Genomic DNA, 19,767 nt, shown 5'->3' on the forward strand with positions numbered 1-19,767 from the left:
CGGTACTTTTTTGCATATCTTTAATTCATTAGTTCTATATCTCTCAACATCACAGTGTATATCTCGTCTCCCTCTCCCCCTGACTCTCAGTCTGAAGGGTCTCAACCCGAACATCACCATTCCTTCTCTCCATAGATGCTGCCTGACCCGCTGAGTTACTCCAGCACTCTGTGAAACGTCACCTATCCATGTTCTCTCAGATCCTGACCCGCTGAGGTTACTCCGCACCTGTGAAACGTCACCATCCATGTTCTCCATAGATGCTGCCTGACCCGCTGAGTTACTCCAGCACTCTGTGAAACGTCACCTATCCATGTTCTCCACAGATGCTGCCTGACCCGCTGAGTTACTCCAGCATTTTGTGTCCATCATCATAATGAACCAGCATCGTATCGGTCCGAAACTCTTCTGGAAATAGGTAGGCGAAACGTTACCCTATTTCCTTCACTCCATAGATGCTGACTTCAACACCATAATCCAGTCCAAACTGATCTCCAAGCTGCTGGACCTAGTGAATGTGAATGTCACCTATCCATGTTCTCCACAGATGCTGCCTGACCCACTGAGTTACTCCAGCACTCTGTGAAACGTCACCTATCCATGTTCTCCACAGATGCTGCCTGACCCGCTGAGTTACTCCAGCACTCTGTGAAACGTCACCTATCCATGTTCTCCACAGATGCTGCCTGACCCGCTGAGTTACTCCAGCACTTTGTGTCTATATTTAGTTTCTTGACCGCAGGAAATCTTGGACCAAGGGGTGAATTACATTGTAATCATGTACTGTCTTTCCGCTGACTGGTTAGCACGCAACAAAAGCTTCTCACTGCACCTCGGTACACGGGGCAATAATCTGAACTGGACTCTAACCCAGCTTTGGTCTCCTGCTTGCAGCCGGACAAGTATAAAAGCACGGCCAAGCGAGTGGACGATGGCTACAAGATCTGCAACGACATCATGCTGTGTTTCCAAGAGAGGGCCAAGATCGAGAAGCAGTACTCACTGCAGATGGCGGCCTGGTCACGAAAGTGGAAGCCCTTGGTTGAAGCAAGTGAGTAGCACTTGGCTCAGGGGACACTCCGCGGACCCTGACCCGACACAGGCCCTTCGGCCCATTGAGTCCGTGCTGGCCATCCAAACCTCCAAGATGGCGTACGACCCAAGTGACTATTTGTACGCTGGTCACAGAAGCAGATCTTAAATCTCTCACCTCCCACAGCAGCGCTAGTCACTCTAACTATACCACCTTGCACCAAACCTTATTCCCTTATCGTGAATCTATACATCGATTGTAATCTGTCTCAACTACCTCCTCTGGCAGCTTGGACACCACCTCGTGTCTGAAAAAGTTACCCCTCGGGTTCCTATTAAATCATCCCCCCCTTTCACCTTAAACCCTTGACCTCTGGTTCTTGGGGGGTGAAATGTAAAGGCGGATGTAGATAGGGAGAGGGGAAGGAGGGGTTAAGGGGGGGTGTTGTGTGATGTGGGGGGGGTGGAGCAGACAGGGTGAGTGGTGATCGTGGGAGGGAACGGTTTATATTAGTTTTAGTTTAGAGATACAGAGCGGAAACAGGCCCTTCGGCCCACCGAGTCCATGCTGACCAGCGATCCCTGCACACTAACACGGCCCCACACACACACACTAGGGACAATTTACACTTACCCCAAGCCAATTAACCTACAAACCTGTACGTCTTTGGAGTGCGGGAGGAAACCGGAGCACCCGGAGAAAACCCACGCAGGTCACGGGGAGAACGTGCAAACTCCGTACAGACAGCACCCACAGTCGGGATGGAACCCGGGTCTCTGGCGCTGTGGGGCAGCAGCTCTACCCGCTGCGCCACCGTGCAAGCCCAGGGTGGGAGGGGGGGGCTTGGTGGTGGGAGTAAGAGGCAACGCAGGTGGGGAGGCTGGGTCAGCATCTAACTACATTGCCAGCCTGTGTGTGTGTGTGTGTGTGGTGGTCACCAGGTCCCATGTACGGCACCCTGTTGAAGGCATGGCACGCGTTCCTCACGTCCGCTGACCGCCTGAGTGAGCTGCACTCGGACATCCACACCTCCCTGGTGGCCGAGGACACGGGCCGGATCCGCAAGTGGCAGAAGGAGATGTACCACAAAAAATTCTTTGGGGGATTCAAGGAAACACACGAGGTGGCGCACGGATTCAAGAAAGCACAGAAGCCCTGGACAAAGAAACTGCAAAAGGTACGTCACCTGTAAACACCTCTCACCGCCCAGATCCACCCTGTAATAGACAGTCTCGCTCACAATAAAACAATAGGTGCAGGAGTAGGCCATTCGGCCCTTCAAGCCAGCACCACCATTCAATGTGATCATGGCTGATCATCCACAATCAGTACCCCTTTCCTGCCTTCTCCCCATATTCCCTGACTCCGCTATCTTTAAGAGCCCTATCTAGCTCTCTCTTGAAAGTATCCAGAGAACCGGCCTCCACCGCCCTCTGAGGCAGAGAATTCCACACTCACCACTCTCAGTGAGAAAAAGTGTTTCCTCGTCTCAGTTCTAAATGGCTTAGCCCTTATTCTTAAACTGTGTGTGTGGCCCCTGGTTCTGGACTCCCCCAACATCGGGAACATGTTTCCTGCCTCTAGCGTGTCCAAGCCCTTAATAATCTTATATGTTTCAATAAAATCCCCTCTCATCCTTCTAAAATTCCAGTGCACACAAGCCCAGCCGCTCCATTCTCTCAGCATATGACAGTCCCGCCATCCTGGAAAACTGCCCTGTTCAGTGTTTTACTGTTGTCATTTGTACCGAGGTACAGTGAAAAGCTTTGGCCTGCAAGCTGTCCAATCAAATCAGATAATAGGGTGTAGACAAAAAATGCTGGAGAAACTCAGCGGGTGAGGCAGCATCTATGGAGAGAAGGAATTGGTGACATTTAGGGTCGACCCGAAACGTCACCTATTCCTTCGCTCCATAGATGTTGCCTCACCCGCTGAGTTACCCCGGCATTTTGTGAGATGTACCACAAAAGTTATTTTGGGGGATTCAAGGAAACACACGGGGTGGCGCACGGATTCAAGAAAGCGCAGAAGGCCTGGACAAAAGGTTAATGATTGTTGTCTGATCGGCGTAGACCGCTCCACTTGTCCTGTATCGGTGCGGTGTACGTTCACCCACAGAGTTCCTCACCCCCACCGCCCGTCTCTGCCCTCTCCACAGGCAGGGAAGTTGAGGAAACTCTACCACGCCAAGCGGAAAAAGGAGTGTGTGGCCATTCTGCGGGAGAACGGGTGCCGTGCCAACACTGCCTCCTCCTGGAAGCAGCAGAAACAGCAGCGGCTGAGGGAGCAGCGCAGCCAGGAGGCGGAGAAGGTGAGCTGGGAATTCCGGGATCGCAGGACAACAGAGGCACGGACACTGTGACCTGCATAACCCCAGTGTTGGCCGTGGTGCTGTTAGGGTCCACGGTCTGGAGCGGCACGGTGGTGCAGCGTTCTACTCTGATCAAGAAGGCTCACCAGCGTCTCTTCTTCCTGAGGAGACTGAAGAAGGTCCATCTGTCTCCTCAGATCCTGGTGAACTTCTACCGCTGCACAATCGAGAGCATCCTTACCAACTGCATCACAGTATGGTATGGCAACTGCTCTGTCTCCGACCGGAAGGCATTGCAGAGGGTGGTGAAGATTGCCCAACGCATCACCGGTTCCACGCTCCCCTCCATTGAGTCTGTCTAAAGCAAGCGTTTGTCCGCGGAGGGCGCTCAGCATCGCCAAGGACTGCTCTCACCCAACCATGGACTGTTTACCCTCCTACCATCCGGGAGGCCTACAGGTCCTCCGTTGCCGAACCAGCAGGTCGAGGAAAGCGGCGGCTGTCACTCTACTCAAAACGTACCTCGGTGATTGAAAACAAGTACGGACACTTATTATTATTATTATTATTTTTTTTTTAATTCAAATCGTTTGCTATGTCGCTCTTCAAGGGAGATGCTAAATGCATTTCGTTGTCTCTGTACTGTACACTGACAATGACAATTAAAATTGAATCTGAATCTGAATCTGGGTAGAGCTGCTGCCTCACAGCCCCATAATCCCTGGCTCCTGCACTAATCAACAATTAGTCCCTCTCAACCTGTCCGACCCATGTACCTGTTTATAAACGTGGTGACTACCTACAGGATGTGCTTTCGTGTTTTCCTCCAGCTTTGTCCACTCACCCTCTCCCCTCTCCCCGTCGGTCACGTTATACAAAGTTCAGGATTAAACAAGTACAACCTGTAGCCAGTTGGAGGACAGTGTCTTTGATCAGAGTCTCAACCTGTAGCAGAAACGCACCGTCTTGCTTCAAACATCTTCCTGTCCATACATCGGCAGCCAGGTACCACAATGATGCTTCACTCACCTGTAGCCAGGTACAGTGATGCTTCACTCACCTGTAGCCAGGTACATTGATGCTTCACTCACCTGTAGCCAGTTACATTGACACTTCACTCACCTGTAGCCAGGTACATTGATGCTTCACTCACCTGTAGCCAGGTACAGTGATGCTTCACTCACCTGTAGCCAGGTACAGTGATGCTTCACTCACCTGTAGCCAGGTACATTGATGCTTCACTCAGTAGCCAGGTACATTGATGCTTCACTCACCTGTAGCCAGGTACAGTGATGCTTCACTCACCTGTAGCCAGGTACAGTGATGCTTCACTCACCTGTAGCCAGGTACATTGATGCTTCACTCACCTGTAGCCAGTTACATTGATGCTTCACTCACCTGTAGCCAGTTACATTGATGCTTCACTCACCTGTAGCCAGGTACAGTGATGCTTCACTCACCTGTAGCCAGGTACAGTGATGCTTCACTCACCTGTAGCCAGTTACATTGATGCTTCACTCACCTGTAGCCAGGTACATTGATGCTTCACTCACCTGTAGCCAGGTACAGTGATGCTTCACTCACCTGTAGCCAGTTACAGTGATGCTTCACTCACCTGTAGCCAGGTACATTGATGCTTCACTCACCTGTAGCCAGGTACAGTGATGCTTCACTCACCTGTAGCCAGGTACAGTGATGCTTCACTCACCTGTAGCCAGGTACATTGATGCTTCACTCACCTGTAGCCAGGTACATTGATGCTTCACTCACCTGTAGCCAGGTACATTGATGCTTCACTCACCTGTAGCCAGGTACAGTGATGCTTCACTCACCTGTAGCCAGGTACATTGATGCTTCACTCACCTGTAGCCAGGTACAGTGATGCTTCACTCACCTGTAGCCAGGTACAGTGATGCTTCACTCACCTGTAGCCAGGTACATTGATGCTTCACTCACCTGTAGCCAGGTACAGTGATGCTTCACTCACCTGTAGCCAGGTACAGTGATGTAGCCAGGTACATTGATGCTTCACTCACCTGTAGCCAGGTACACTGATGCTTCACTCACCTGTAGCCAGGTACAGTGACGCTTCATTCACCTGTAGCCAGGTACACTGATGCTTCACTCACCTGTAGCCAGGTACCTACAAACCCGCACGTCTTTGGAATGTGGGAGGAAACCTGAGCACCCGGCGGAAACCGACGCGGTCACTGGTAGATCGTGCAAACTCCATACACACACACACACAGCGCCTGAGGTCAGGATTGAACCTGTGTCTGTGGCGCTGTGAGGCAGCAGCTCCACCCGCTGCTCCTCTGTAATCTGAAGGATCTGTGTTGTTGAGGCTTCTAGTTGGTTGAGGACAGCTTAGTGTGTCTGTCTGCCAGAGGCTGGTACACACCACGCGGGCTCCACACCCCTCCCTCAGCAAGAGCCACGTCTCGAGTCAGGATGCTTCTCCTGAATGAAGCCCCTTCTATTGATCACCTCCACCAATTGCTGCCAATTCTCTCCCCGTAGTTTCCGGTCGATATTTAAGGATCTTCACCAGACGGTGCTATCGATAAACGACCAGAACGATTTAAAATGGTGGCGCAACACTTATGGGCCGGGCATGCCGACAAACTGGCCGCACTTCGAGGTGAGTGGTCCCACCCACCATCACAATCCAACGCCAACCCAACCCAACCCTTGCTCTCCCTCAAAGATAGACACATGAGGCTGGGAGACAAAGATGCTGGAGAAACTCAGCGGGTGAGAAGGAATTCCTCCACTCCACAGATGCTGCTGCACCCGCTGAGTTACTCCAGCACTCTGTGAAACGCCACCTATCCATGTTCTCCACAGATGCTGCCTGACCCGCTGAGTTACTCCAGCACTCTGTGAAACGCCACCTATCCATGTTCTCCACAGATGCTGCCTGACCCGCTGAGTTATGGTGCAGCAGCATCTATGGAACTAAGGAAATAGGCAACGTTTCAGGCCGAAACCCTTCTGGAAATAGGCAACGTTTCGGGCTGAAACCCGGAAGGGTTTCGGCCCGAAACGTTACCTATTTCCTTAGCTCCATAGATGCTGCTGCACCCGCTGAGTTACTCCAGCACTCTGTGAAACGTCACCTATCCATGTTCTCCACAGACGCTGCCTGACCCGCTGAGTTACTCCAGCACTCTGTGAAATGTCACCTATCCATGTTCTCCACAGATGCTGCCTGACCCGCTGAGTTACTCCAGCACTCTGTGAAACGTTATCCATGTTCTCCACAGATGCTACTGACCCGCTGAGTTACTCCAGCACTCTGTGAAACGTCACCTATCCATGTTCTCCACAGATGCTGCCTGACCCGCTGAGTTACTCCAGCACTTTTGTCTTTTTGTGTAAACCAGCATCTGCAGTTCCTTGCTTCCCCACCCCTACCTTTATCGTCGTTTGCCACTCGTTTGAGCAAGATAGTGACATTCCGTGTAGTGTTGTAGGAATAGTATAGAGATACAGCGCGGGAACTGGCCCTTCGGCCCATCGAGTCCGTGCTGACCAGCGATCCCTGTACACTAACACTATCCTACACACACTAGGGATAATTTACAATTACACCACGTATACAAACCTGTACGTCTTTGGAGTGCGGGAGGAGAAAACCCACGCAGGTCATGGGGAGAACGTGCAAACTCCGTACAGACAGCACCTGTAGTCAGGATGGAACCCGGGTCACTGGCGCTGTGAGGCAGCAGCTCTACCCGCTGCGCCACCGTGTGTGGACTGGTCAGTGAGCACTGGCCATTGCACACACGGGACTGGCCACCGCGACACAGGGGACTTGCACGAGACGACTCATCAGCTGAGACGTGAAGTGCGTGCTTCAATGGGGACTAACGCCAAACCTTGCCTCTTGCAGGAATGGAGTCCAGGCACGGAGAAGATCACAGACAAGAAGGGGAAAGGACAGAAGGAAGCTGAGAAGGTGGTTCTTCAAAGCTTAAGGTGAACATTGCGGACCTGGTGGGTTCACTCCTGAAGACCAGGGTTTGCTCCACAATCTCTCTCCTTCCCTCCCACAAACGGTAGAGTCATAGAGTCACTCCGCTCCCTCTACACCCCACCGTGCAGTGGTGGACTCTGGACCACACCTGGACAGGTGCAGTCTGGACAACGATGTCCAGGTCCCGTATCGGTCACCGATCTAACATCCATTGTCCATGACAGGGACTGGTTACAAACGCCCTGGTGAATGGGGTTACTGCCGTTAACACAACCCTGACCGTGATCGAAGCTACATCCCTGCCCAGCATCCAAAGATGCTGCGTTCCCCGTGATCTGGGCAATCTGAAAATGACCAGAGTCTATCGACCCATTACACATGCTCATGGACATACATGCAGAGACTGAGAACACAAAACACTCTTCCAAAACGTTCCCAAAAATACCTGGAATGCAGGGAATGTGGGAGCACCTGGTCAGTATTTATTGCTTAGTCTTGGTTGACCAGCAGTTGACCAGCGTTGACCAATGTGAACTACAAAAATCTGCTAATCATCAGGTCAAGTATTTTTGTCCGTCTCGCCTGCAGATACAGAGGTCAGGATATACGTCGGAGTTTAGAGATACAGCGCGGAAACAGGCCCTTCAGCCCACCGAGTCCGTGCCGACCAGCGATCCCCGCACACTAACACTATCCTACACACACTAGGGACAATTTACATTTAGACCAAGCCAATTGACCCACAAACCTGCACGTCTTTGGAGTGTGGGAGGAAACCGGAGATCTTGGAGAAAACCCACGCAGGTCGCGGGGAGAACGTGCAAACTCCGTACAGACAGCACCGGTAGTCGGGATGGAACCCGGGTCTCTGGCGCTGTGAGGCAGCAGTTCTACCCGCTGCTCCACCGTGCTGCAAGGCACTGTGTAATCACTCCTAATCCCAATCCCCATTCACCAGCATAGATTGTAGGTTCCAGATTCAACATTAAAACACTTTATGGTCAAACAATGTACGTCAAAGCAGATAATAATCGGATAATAATAGCAGATTGGGCAGCAACTGTGGGGGGAGTGAAACAGCGATGGCGACTGATCGATTGACGATGGTCGGGCCATAAACTTGAAACATCAACAGCTTCTTCCTCCGCAGATACTGCCTGACCTGCTAAACATTTTCCGTTACTAGAAACATAGAAAAATAGGTGTAGGAGTAGGCCAGTCGGCCCTTCGAGCCAGCACCGCCATTCAATATGATCATGGCTGGTCATCCAAAATCAGTATCCCGTTCCTGCTATTTCCCCATATCCCTTGATTCTTTTAGCCCCACGGGTTACATCAAACTCACTCTTTGGATTGCCAGAATATGTAATTATTTATTTTCTCCTCATTGATGAAATCGGCGTACTTCAATTTAGCAGAGGAAGCAAAACGCAACAAATAAAAACTGCGAGTTTAGTGTTTGAATCCAATCCCTTGGAAGTGCCAGCGTCTTGTCCGAGTTGGGTAAAAGCAGAGACACAGAGGCTGTGGACAGGAGGCTCTACACGCACCAGATCACTGCACTTCCATCGTACACACTGGTCCACGACCAACGCTCTTCCTAAACGCCACTCCGCTTTTGTTTTGGTTTCACAGTTTAAATAAAGGTTATTCCTTGGGGGAGGATGGCAGGAACATCCCTGGCGTGAGAATCCGCGCCCTCTATGATTACTCCAGCCAGGAATCAGACGAGCTGAGTTTCAAGGCGGGTAAGCACTGGACCAACCTCAGCTATCTCCCCCCTCCCCCCCCCCCCTCCGTCGCACGTGGACCCTGCACGCAGTGGACGCTCGAGGCTGGATCTCTTCTCTGTTTGTAGACGTCCTACTTCAGATCTTCAGTCAACATAGAAAATAGGTGCAGGAGTAGAGGCCATTCGGCCCTTCGAGCCTGCACCGCCATTTGATATGATCATGGCTGATCATCCAACTCAGTATCCCATCCCTGCCTTCTCTCACTACCCCCTGATCCCTTTAGCCACAAGGGCCACATCTAACTCCCTCTTAAATATAGCCAATGAACTGTGTGGCCTCAACTACCTTCTGTGGCAGAGAATTCCACAGATTCACCACTCTCTGTGTAAAAAATGTTTTTCTCATCTCGGTCCTAAAAGGTTTCCCCCTTATCCTTAAACTGTGTGACCCCTTGTTCTGGACTTCCCCAACATCGGGAACAATCTTCCTGCATCTAGCCTGTCCAACCCCTTAAGAATTTTGTAAGTTTCTATAAGATCCCCCCTCAATCTTCTGAATTCTAGCGAGTACAAGCCGAGTCTATCCAGTCTTTCTTCATATGAAAGTCCTGCCATCCCAGTCAATGACTCCCTCACCGAGTATCTGTAGCTTGAGACTTCTAGCTTCACTGTGGAAGACCTCCTCTCAGTCTTCCAGGCCTCTGCACACAGAGACGGACAATTTGGCCCCTCATAGGTTCAAGAAGCAGAATTAGGCCATTCGGCCCATCAAGTCTACTCCGCCATTCAATCACGGCTGATCTATCTCTCCCTCTCAACCCAATTCTCCTGCCTTCTCCCCGTAACCTCTGACACCCGTACTAATCAAGAATCTGTCTATCTCTGTGTTAAAAAATATCCATTGACTTGGCCTCCACAGCCGTCTGTGGCAATGAATTCCACTGAATCTCCGTGAATGCACCAAGGTCACCCCAAGTGCCGTCAACGTCAGTGACTCCAGGGTCTTGCACCATCTGCTGGGTCCAAGCACAACCCCTGCCCCCATCTTGGGTCAATGACTACCTTGCCTGCTCACAGACAGGTTGTAGTCTAGAACTTGTAGCATTTGCTTCACTCACTCCAGAAATCTTCATTCCGGTCTATATTGTATGTACTCTGTTCATCCACCAACTACCTGGGCTATCTTGAGGTACTGTACATTTATTACACTGAAGATGTCTGACTAAAGGGCTTGTCCCACTTGGGAGATTTTTTCGGCGACTGCCAGCATCATTGACTCACCTATCCGGGTGGTCTTTCCTCACGTATTGCAACATTTTTTTTGTCGTCGCTGGTGTTTGAAACGTTCAAAATCTTTCAGTGACCTGATACATCGGTCAATGACGCTGGCAGTCGCCGAAACAATCTCCAAGTGGGACAAGCCCTTAATGCAAGCCATAGTTATCGAGACTGTTCTTTCTAATGAACATAGCTCAAGATGCGGAGTTGAAACTAGGAGCCAGGACCACTGGGAGATGAATTGGTTAGACGGTGGTTGTGCATGTCACCCTGTATTAAGGGACTGAAACAGAAGAGGGAGGTTTAATCTGGTGATAAGGTGCAATCCACACTGACTTGGAGTTTGGATGTGACTCACAGGGCGGTTCAGCGGTGCAGCGGGTAGAGCTGCTGCTTCACAGTGCCAGAGACACAGGTTAGAAACATAGAAATTAGGTGCAGGAGTAGGCCATTCGGCCCTTCGAGCCTGCACCGCCATTTAATATGATCATGGCTGATCATCCAACTCAGTATCCTGTACCTGCCTCCTCTCCATACCCCCTGATCCCCTTAGCCACAAGGGCCACATCTAACTCCCTCTTAAATATAGCCAATGAACTGGCCTCAACTACCCTCTGTGGCAGAGAGTTCCAGAGATTCACCACTCTCTGTGTGAAAAAAGTTCTCCTCATCTCGGTTTTAAAGGATTTCCCCCTTATCCTTAAGCTGTGACCCCTTGTCCTGGACTTCCCCAACATCGGGAACAATCTTCCTGCATCTAGCCTGTCCAACCCCTTAAGAGTTTTGTAAGTTTCTATAAGATCCCCTCTCAATCTCCTAAATTCTAGAGAGTATAAACCAAGTCTATCCAGTCTTTCTTCATAAGACAGTCCTGACATCCCAGGAATCAGTCTGGTGAACCTTCTCTGTACTCCCCCTATGGCAAGAATGTCCTTCCTCAACCCTGACTACGGGCGCTGTCTGTACAGAGTTTGTTGTTCTCCCTGTGACCTGCGTGGGTTTTCTCCGCGATCTTCATTTTCCTCCCACACTCCAAAAATATACGTTTATAGGTTAATTGGCTTTGATAAATGGTGTAAATTGTCCCCAGTGTGTGTAGGATAGTTCTAGTGCATGGGGGTGATCTGGTCAGCACGGACTCGGTGGGCCAAAGGGCCTGTTTCCATGCTGTATTTCTGAAGTCTGAAAGTCACGGCCCTCCACAAAGTCCCAGGTCCTTTACATCATGAGAGGCCGCAGTCTCTCTTAGTGTCACTGCCGTCTGAAGAAGGGTCCCGACCACGTCACCTATCCATGTTGTCCACAGATGCTGCCTGAAGTTGAGTTACTCCAGCACTCTGTGAAACGTCACCTATCCATGTTCTCCACAGATGCTGCCTGACCCGCTGAGTTACTCCAGCACTCTGTGAAACGTCACCTATCCATGTTCTCCACAGATGCTGCCTGACCCGCTGAGTTACTCCAGCACTCTGTGAAACGTCACCTATCCATGTTCTCCACAGATGCTGCCTGACCCGCTGAGTTATGGTGCAGCAGCATCTATGGAGCTAAGGAAATAGGCAATGTTTTGGGCCGAAACCCTTCTGGAAATAGGCAACGTTTCTGGCCGAAACCCGGAAGGGTTTCGGCCCGAAACGTTACCTATTTCCTTAGCTACATTGATGCTGCTGCACCCGCTGAGTTACTCCAGCACTCTGTGAAACGTCACCTATCCATGTTCTCCACAGATGCTGCCTAACCCGCTGAGTTACTCCAGCACTCTGTGTCTTTTTTCCTCTCCTCAATATTACTTGGAGAGAGGCTGACATCTAGTGGCTGAGGCAGTAAAAATAAATGAGGTTATTTCAGAAATAAAGAGAGTTTGGTGTGAAAGTAAACTCTGGACTCCATGTGAGTTTTCCCCGCCTACAAAGGCTTGTGGGGTGGTGAGCTAATCTGCTACTAAATTATCTCTAGTGTGGTGTAAACAAGTGTTAGGATTTGGTAAACGTTAGTGGGGGACAGTGGGATTAGAATGTAGATGGTCATGTAATGGTCATGAAATGACCAAGGAGGTTCTTTCCATGTGTAGGAAGGAACTGCAGATGCTGGTTTACACCAAAGGCAGACACAGAGTGCTGGAGTAACTCAGCGGGTCGGGCTGCATCTATGGAGAGAAGGAATTGGCGACTTTTTGGAAGAAACATAGAAACATAGAAATTAGGTGCAGGAGTAGGCCATTCGGCCCTTCGAGCCTGCACCGCCATTCAATATGATCATGGCTGATCATCCAACTCAGTATCCCGTACCTGCCTTCTCTCCATACCCCCTGATCCCCTTAGCCACAAGGGCCACATCTAACTCCCTCTTAAATATAGCCAATGAACTGTGGCCTCGACTACCCTCTGTGGCAGAGAGTTCCAGAGATTCACCACTCTCTGCGTGAAAAAAGTTCTTCTCATCTCAGTTTTAAAGGATTTCCAACTTATCCTTAAGCTGTGACCCCTTGTCCTGGACTTCCCCAACATCGGGAACAATCTTCCTGCATCTAGCCTGTCCAACCCCTTAAGAATTTTGTATGTTTCTATAAGATCCCCTCTCAGTCTCCTAAATTCTAGAGAGTATAAACCAAGTCCAAGAAGGGTCTCGACTAATTCCTTCTCTCCATAGATGCTGACTGACCCGCTGAGTTACTCCAGCATTTTGTGTCTACCTTTGAGTTTCATCTCACTCTGACAGTGGGTATTTCAATTTCCAATTGCAGAGTAGTGGACATTTTCATGTTCTACGACGAGACACGCCACTGACTGGCCCGTTGTGACGTTTGTTTGTGTGTGTGTGTGTGTGTGTGTGTGTTTTTCCCAGGTCAGGAACTGACTAAAATCGAGGATGAGGATGAACAGGGATGGTGTAAAGGTTACCTGGATGGAGGCCGGATTGGACTGTACCCTGCAAACTATGTGGAGCTCGTACAGTAGAAACTACGCACACAAACACGGGGACATTCGGACACAAGGACAGCAAGCAGCAACAGCAACCGTCTCGGAGACACTGCTCGCAAAAACATTTGTACATTTGTTATTCTCCTTTGCATTAACTTACCCTGTGACAATATAACTCGAGTGGACTATCCATGTCAAATTGTACAGGGGTGTGACGTTACTATTTGAGGTATTCTTGCTGTGTCTAGAGGGTTGAGTACGTTACACACTGTGGGTCAACCTGAGGGAGGCAAGAATCTTGCAGAATGCAAACAGGCCCTTCGGCCCCACTTGTCCATGCTAACCAAGCTGCCTTCCACTGCTGCTCCCGTTTGGCCCGTACCCCTCCAAACCTTTCTTATCCACCTACCTGTCTTTCAAAGGTGAATTTACGCACCTTCCCACCACCTGCGGCAGCTCGTTCCACACACCCATCCACCTGCTGGGTGGAAACGTTGAAATCAGTCCCCTCTCACCTTCAACCTCTTTCCCTCTTATCTGGGTCCCATCACTTGCTAGGCCTTGCCCAACCTCATCGAAGATACACACAAAATGCTGGAGTAACTCAGCGCGACTTGACCCAAAACGTCACCCATTCCAACACCCCAGAGTTGCTGCCTGTCCCGCTGAGTTACTCCAGCATTTTGGGTTTAAACCAGCACCTGCAGTTCCTTCCTACCCCTTCCTCTCTCCTGGCAAGTTCTGCCTTTGTTAAGGTTCTAGATCATAACTAACATGACAGGCCATTAACCAACGAGAGTCCCTAGACTTGGTGCTAACCCCTGGGATGCATGATGGAAGCACACTGAGGTTAATGTTGACACTTCCAACTTCAGGCAGCCCATGCTTTCCCTCCCTCTCCATCCCCTCTCCCTTCCCAATTTTCCCACCACTCGCACTGTCTTTGACTACAATCTATCTCTGTCCCACCCACTCCCCTGACATCGGTCTGAAGTAAGGGACTCGACCCATTCCTTCACTCCAGAGTTGCTGCCTGTCCCGCTGAGTTACTCCAGCATGTTGTGTCTATCTGGAGTTAATGAATTTGCTTCGTCTTGGGATGAACAACATGGCCAGCCAGCCCCACACAGGTCAACATGGCCAGTCCCACACAGGTCAACATGGCCAGTCCCACACAGGTCAACATGGCCAGACAACCCCACACAGGTCAACATGGCCAGCCCCACACAGGTCAACATGGCCAGGCCCACACAGGTCAACATGGCCAGCCAGGTCCCACACAGGTCAACATGGCCAGCCCCACACAGGTCAACATGGCCAGCACCCCACACAGGTCAACATGGCCAGGTCAACATGGCCCCCACAGGTCAACACAGGCCACATGGCCAGTCCCACACAGGTCAACAGGTCCCAGCATGGCCAGCCCCACACAGGTCAACATGGCCAGCCCCACACAGGTCAACATGGCCAGTCCCACACAGGTCAACATGGCCCAGTCCCACACAGGTCAACATGGCCAGTCCCACACAGGTCAACATGGCCAGTCCCACACAGGTCAACATGGCCAGCCCCACACAGGTCAACATGGCCAGTCCCACACAGGTCAACATGGCCAACCCCACACTGGTCAACATGGCCAGCCCCACACAGGTCAACATGGCCAGCCAGCCCCACACAGGTCAACATGGCCAGCCCCCACACAGGTCAACATGGCCAACCAGCCCCACACAGGTCAACATGGCCAGTCACACACAGGTCAACATGGCCAGTCACACACAGGTCAACATGGCCAGTCCCACACAGGTCAACATGGCCAGTCCCACACAGGTCAACATGGCCAGCCTCACACTGGTCAACATGGCCAGCCCCACACAGGTCAACATGGCCAACCAGGTCAACGTGGCCAACCCCGCTGGTCAACCCCATAGTCAACATGGCCAACCAGCCTCACACTGGTCAACATGGCCAGCCCCACACAGGTCAACATGGCCAACCAGCCTCACACTGGTCAACATGGCCAGCCCCACACAGGTCAACATGGCCAGTCCCACACAGGTCAACATGGCCAGTCCCACACAGGTCAACATGGCCAGTCCCACACAGGTCAACATGGCCAACCAGCCTCACACTGGTCAACATGGCCAGCCCCACACAGGTCAACATGGCCAGTCCCACACAGGTCAACATGGCCAGCCCCACACAGGTCAACATGGCCAGCCCCACACAGGTCAACATGGTCAGCCAACGCCACACAGCTCCCGACAACACATGACAGAAATGTTTCCATGGATAATATCCCTGATGCTGGATAGCCTTCACCTCTTTGATAAAGGCCAGTTATCTTCAATGTTTATTTTACAGAGTTTTCAAACAAAGACCATGCTTTACATACTGGAGTGATTGCATGATATACTTGCCAAAATGGAGAGATCGAGAACATAATTTAGAATTATACAGTGCAGAAACAGGGCCTTCAGCCCAACTTGCCCATGCCCACCAACATGCCCCATCTACACTAATCCCACCTGCCTGCGTTTGGCCCACATCCCTCTAAACCCGTCCTATCCATGTACCTGTCTAAATAGACAATAGGTGCAGGAGTAGAGGCCATTCGGCCCTTCGAGCCATCACCGCCATTCAATGTGATCATGGCTGATCATCCCCAATCAGTATCCCGTTCCTGCCTTCTCCCCATATCCCCTGACACCGCTATCTTTAAGACCCCTATCTAGCTCTCTCTTGAAAGAATCCAGAGAACCTGCCTCCACCGCCCTCTGAGGCAGAGAATCCCACAGACTCACAACTCTTTGTGAGAAAAAGTGTTTCCTCGTCTCCATTCTAAATGGCTTACTCCATATTCTTAAACTGTGTGGCCCCTGGTTCTGGATGCCTTTTAAATGTTGTTCTAGTAGTTCAATTGCAGACTTAATGATACAATACTGTAACGTTTTCTGGCAAACACTGCAATCGTGTCAGACTCTTTAATATGTGAAATAGCAACCAGTGATGTAAGCCCCCCACGGATTGCAACACGCACTGTATTGTACAACTAGTCCCAGCTACACTCACACCTGCAGCACGCAACGTACCCTGCGTAACAAATCCCCAGCTAACAAACTGGGCCTTCAGCTGGAAAACATATATTAATATCTTGATACAGTAACCATACCTCCACTGTACCACAGTGAATGCCAACAATCAGTCTGAAGAAGGGTCTCGACCCGAAACGTCACCCATTCCTTCTCTCCAGAGATGCTGCCTGTCCCGCTGAGCTACTCCAGCACTCTGTGTCTACCTTGTGTTCATTAACAAGTTGAGAGAAGGGGCTCTGCTGTTGACTCCTGGTCTACTTGGAGTAGAACTCCACACACATGACTAACCTCAACTACCTTCTCAATTGGAAGCCAGGTTGGCATGGACAATTATCGCCAACATCACTGACCCAAACCTGATACTTGACACAAGCATCTTCCCCCCGCATCACCCCCACTCACTGCCCCACCACTCACACCCCCTCCAACATCTTCAGTTGAAACCAGCATCTGCAGTTCCTTTCACACAGACACATGTACAACAGGCCGTGCAAAGAGAAAAATACCAAAGTGCAGAATAAAGTGTTACAGTTCCAAAGAAAAAGTGCAACTTCTACAATGAGGTAGGTTGGAGGAACGGGACTAAACCCTAGCTTATGGGACCGCTGTTCTTGACGCTGATAACAGCGGGGAAGAAGCCGTTTCTTAATCTGGAGGTACGCGCATTCAAGCTTTGTATCTTCTGCCCCATAAGGAGAGGGGAGAAGAGGGCAAGGCGGGTGTGTAACTGCTCCTTGATCACGTCACCTGCATTCCTGAGACAAGGGTCGGTACTTTCAGGAAAGGACAGAGGGGCATTGTATTGTGTTCCTGGTGACGCACTGCGATGATTCACAATCACACAGATTTATATTTTTTGAGTTTTGGATAAATTCATTAGAATTCACCAGCCCAGACATCGTGGCTGGCCAACAGTTACACTAACAAACTGACTGTTACAAAAGCATCCTCCATTACCTGATCAATCGAAGATGTAGCTAAAGAAGAACATTTTGTTTTATAGCTTAATCTTCATGACCTTGTCTCTATGACAAAAACGTTGAAGGATTGTTTCATGGATCAATATAAAATATATATATAACTGACAGGAAGCTACATTTGCAAATCTTTGTATATGGACACGGCAAAATGCTTTGGATTTAATTCTGTAGCAATAAATTACCTTGTCTGAAACGCTGAAGAATCCTCTGTTGGTTTTTATTTCCTCGCGACAGACTCCATCTCCTTTACCAACGTCTAAAGCTGGGGACCCCATACCTTAACGTCCCGTTTACCCCCGGCAACTTTAATGGCACATAACAACATTACTTCACTTATTGATGACCGACTAATGATGAACAGATACCGGTATACCAGAACCAAACACAGTCAGTCAGTGAGGAACAATATGTACAAATCTAGAATCAACACATTTACCCCCTGGTTTGGCAAACGTTACCCCCTGGGGGCAAATTTACCCCAGGTTGGGAACCCTTGATCTACAGACTAGGGAGACAGTAATTCATTATCAAGCAAAAGCAAGTAGTGGAGGGATTGAGAGGGTCAGGCGGCATCTGTGGAATGAATGGGCAGTCGACGTTTCAGGTCCAGGCCCTTAGAAACATAGAAACATAGAAATTAGGTGCAGGAGTAGGCCATTCGGCCCTTCGAGCCTGCACCGCCATTCAATATGATCATGGCTGATCATCCAACTCAGTATCCCGTACCTGCCTTCTCTCCATACCCCCTGATCCCCTTAGCCACAAGGGCCACATCTAACTCCCTCTTAAATATAGCCAATGAAGTGGCCTCAACTGCCCTCTGTGGCAGAGAGTTCCAGAGATTCACCACTCTCTGCGTGAAAAAAGTTCTTCTCATCTCAGTTTTAAAGGATTTCCCCTTTATCCTTAAGCTGTGACCCCTTGTCCTGGACTTCCCTAACATCGGGAACAATCTTCCTGCATCTAGCCTGTCCAACCCCTTCTTCCGTCTTGCTTGAGATTCCAGTGTCACTGCGACGCAGCGGGTAGAGCTGCTGCCTCACAGCTCCAGAGACCCCGGCTCGATCCGGACCTTGGATGCTGTCTGTGTGGAGTTTGCACATTCTCCCCGTGACTGCGTGGGTTTCCTCTGGGTGCTCATGTTTCCTCCCACAGCCCAAACGCTCTTGATTGCTCCTTATCCCACTTTCTCATCCACTCCCGGCACACGAGGGGGCAACTCAGAGAGTTGGTAGCTGAGTTCTTTACTCAGAGATTGGTAGCTGTGTGGAATGAGCTTCCAGTGGAAGTGGTGGAGGCAGGTTCAATTTTATCATTTAAAAATAAATTGGATAGGCATATGGACGGGAAAGGAATGGAGGGTTATGGTCTGCGTGCAGGTAGATGGGACTAGGGGAGAATAAGTGTTCGGCACGGACTAGAAGGGCCGAGATGGCCTGTTTCCGTGCTGTAATTGTTATATGGTTATAACTTACAGAAACCAATGAACCAACAAACCTGCACGTCTTTGGGATGTGGGAGGAAACCGGAGCACCCGGAGTAAACCCATGAATGACTCTGACTTGCAAACACAGCACTGGAAAGGAAAACAAACATCTGTCAAATAAATAGATTTCAGATCTGAATAAACTCTGATGAAACGTTATTTCCTTGGAGGCCTTGGTACAACTACAAGTACAAATGCAAATGGTTTCAGTATTTATATAATCTTTGAAAGAAACATAAAAGCACCTTGTAAAGGTAAAAATAAATGGCATTGCATTTATTAAAAATCCAGCTCATTGCAAATATGGACGGATCTGTGGGGAAACTATTTAACTCCTAGGTAGACAAAAATGCTGGAGAAACTCAGCGGGTGCAGCAGCATCTATGGAGCAAAGGAAATAGGCGACGTTTCCTTCGCTCCATGCAAAGATTTGAACAATCACCACTATAGGAAATAGGCAACGTTTCGGGCCGAAGCCCTTCTGGGTTTCGGCCCGAAACGTTGCCTATTTCCTTCGCTCCATAGATGCTGCCTCACCCGCTGAGTTTCTCCAGCATTTTTGTCTACCTTCGATTTTCCAGCTTCTGCAGTTCCTTCTTGAACTATTTAACTCCTAGTCTGTACACAATCAATGGTAACAAGATGACACATTAAAATATGCGGTGCAGGCTCGAAGGGCCGAATGGCCTACTCCTGCACCTAATTTCTATGTTTCTATGTTTCTATGCTGCTCCCACAGCCGAGACCACTTCCGTTTCTCCACGTTCTAATAAATGCAATAATCTGATTAAGTAAAGAACCAAATTCATGTTTGCTATCCATGTTTATTACAGTTTACCTCGTGAAGCATTCATCAAATCAACAGAGATGCATGTCGTCTTCAAACTTTTCTACAAACATAACTTAAATGTTAGGAATCACTAACTCCTCTAAAAGTGCACTGCAAAATAAGAAT

At 49.8% G+C, this 19,767-nt stretch overlaps 1 protein-coding gene and 1 long non-coding RNA gene across 2 annotated transcripts in view; both read left to right on the top strand.

Annotated features, from left to right (window-relative positions):
• The window catches only part of si:ch211-51c14.1 (protein kinase C and casein kinase substrate in neurons protein 3), a 32,990-nt gene extending 18,416 nt beyond the window's left edge, over nucleotides 1–14,574 (top strand). Inside the window, exons 3-9 of the mRNA XM_055662968.1 lie at nucleotides 895–1,051; nucleotides 1,975–2,210; nucleotides 3,192–3,391; nucleotides 5,811–5,985; nucleotides 7,240–7,325; nucleotides 8,959–9,071; nucleotides 13,178–14,574. Coding sequence (XP_055518943.1) covers nucleotides 895–1,051; nucleotides 1,975–2,210; nucleotides 3,192–3,391; nucleotides 5,811–5,985; nucleotides 7,240–7,325; nucleotides 8,959–9,071; nucleotides 13,178–13,290 — 1,080 coding nt within the window. The 3' untranslated portion in view covers nucleotides 13,291–14,574. The remainder of the gene's footprint in view (nucleotides 1–894; nucleotides 1,052–1,974; nucleotides 2,211–3,191; nucleotides 3,392–5,810; nucleotides 5,986–7,239; nucleotides 7,326–8,958; nucleotides 9,072–13,177) is intronic.
• A 613-nt stretch (nucleotides 14,575–15,187) lies between these two features.
• On the top strand, nucleotides 15,188–15,648 carry LOC129713988 (uncharacterized). Its single transcript, XR_008726301.1, has 2 exons — nucleotides 15,188–15,357; nucleotides 15,410–15,648. It is a non-coding gene; the product is annotated as an uncharacterized LOC129713988 (long non-coding RNA).
• Nucleotides 15,649–19,767: the final 4,119 nt, after the last annotated feature.

Source organism: Leucoraja erinacea, chromosome 37 (assembly GCF_028641065.1).
Source record: "Leucoraja erinacea ecotype New England chromosome 37, Leri_hhj_1, whole genome shotgun sequence".
Taxonomy (NCBI): Eukaryota; Metazoa; Chordata; class Chondrichthyes; order Rajiformes; family Rajidae; genus Leucoraja; species Leucoraja erinaceus.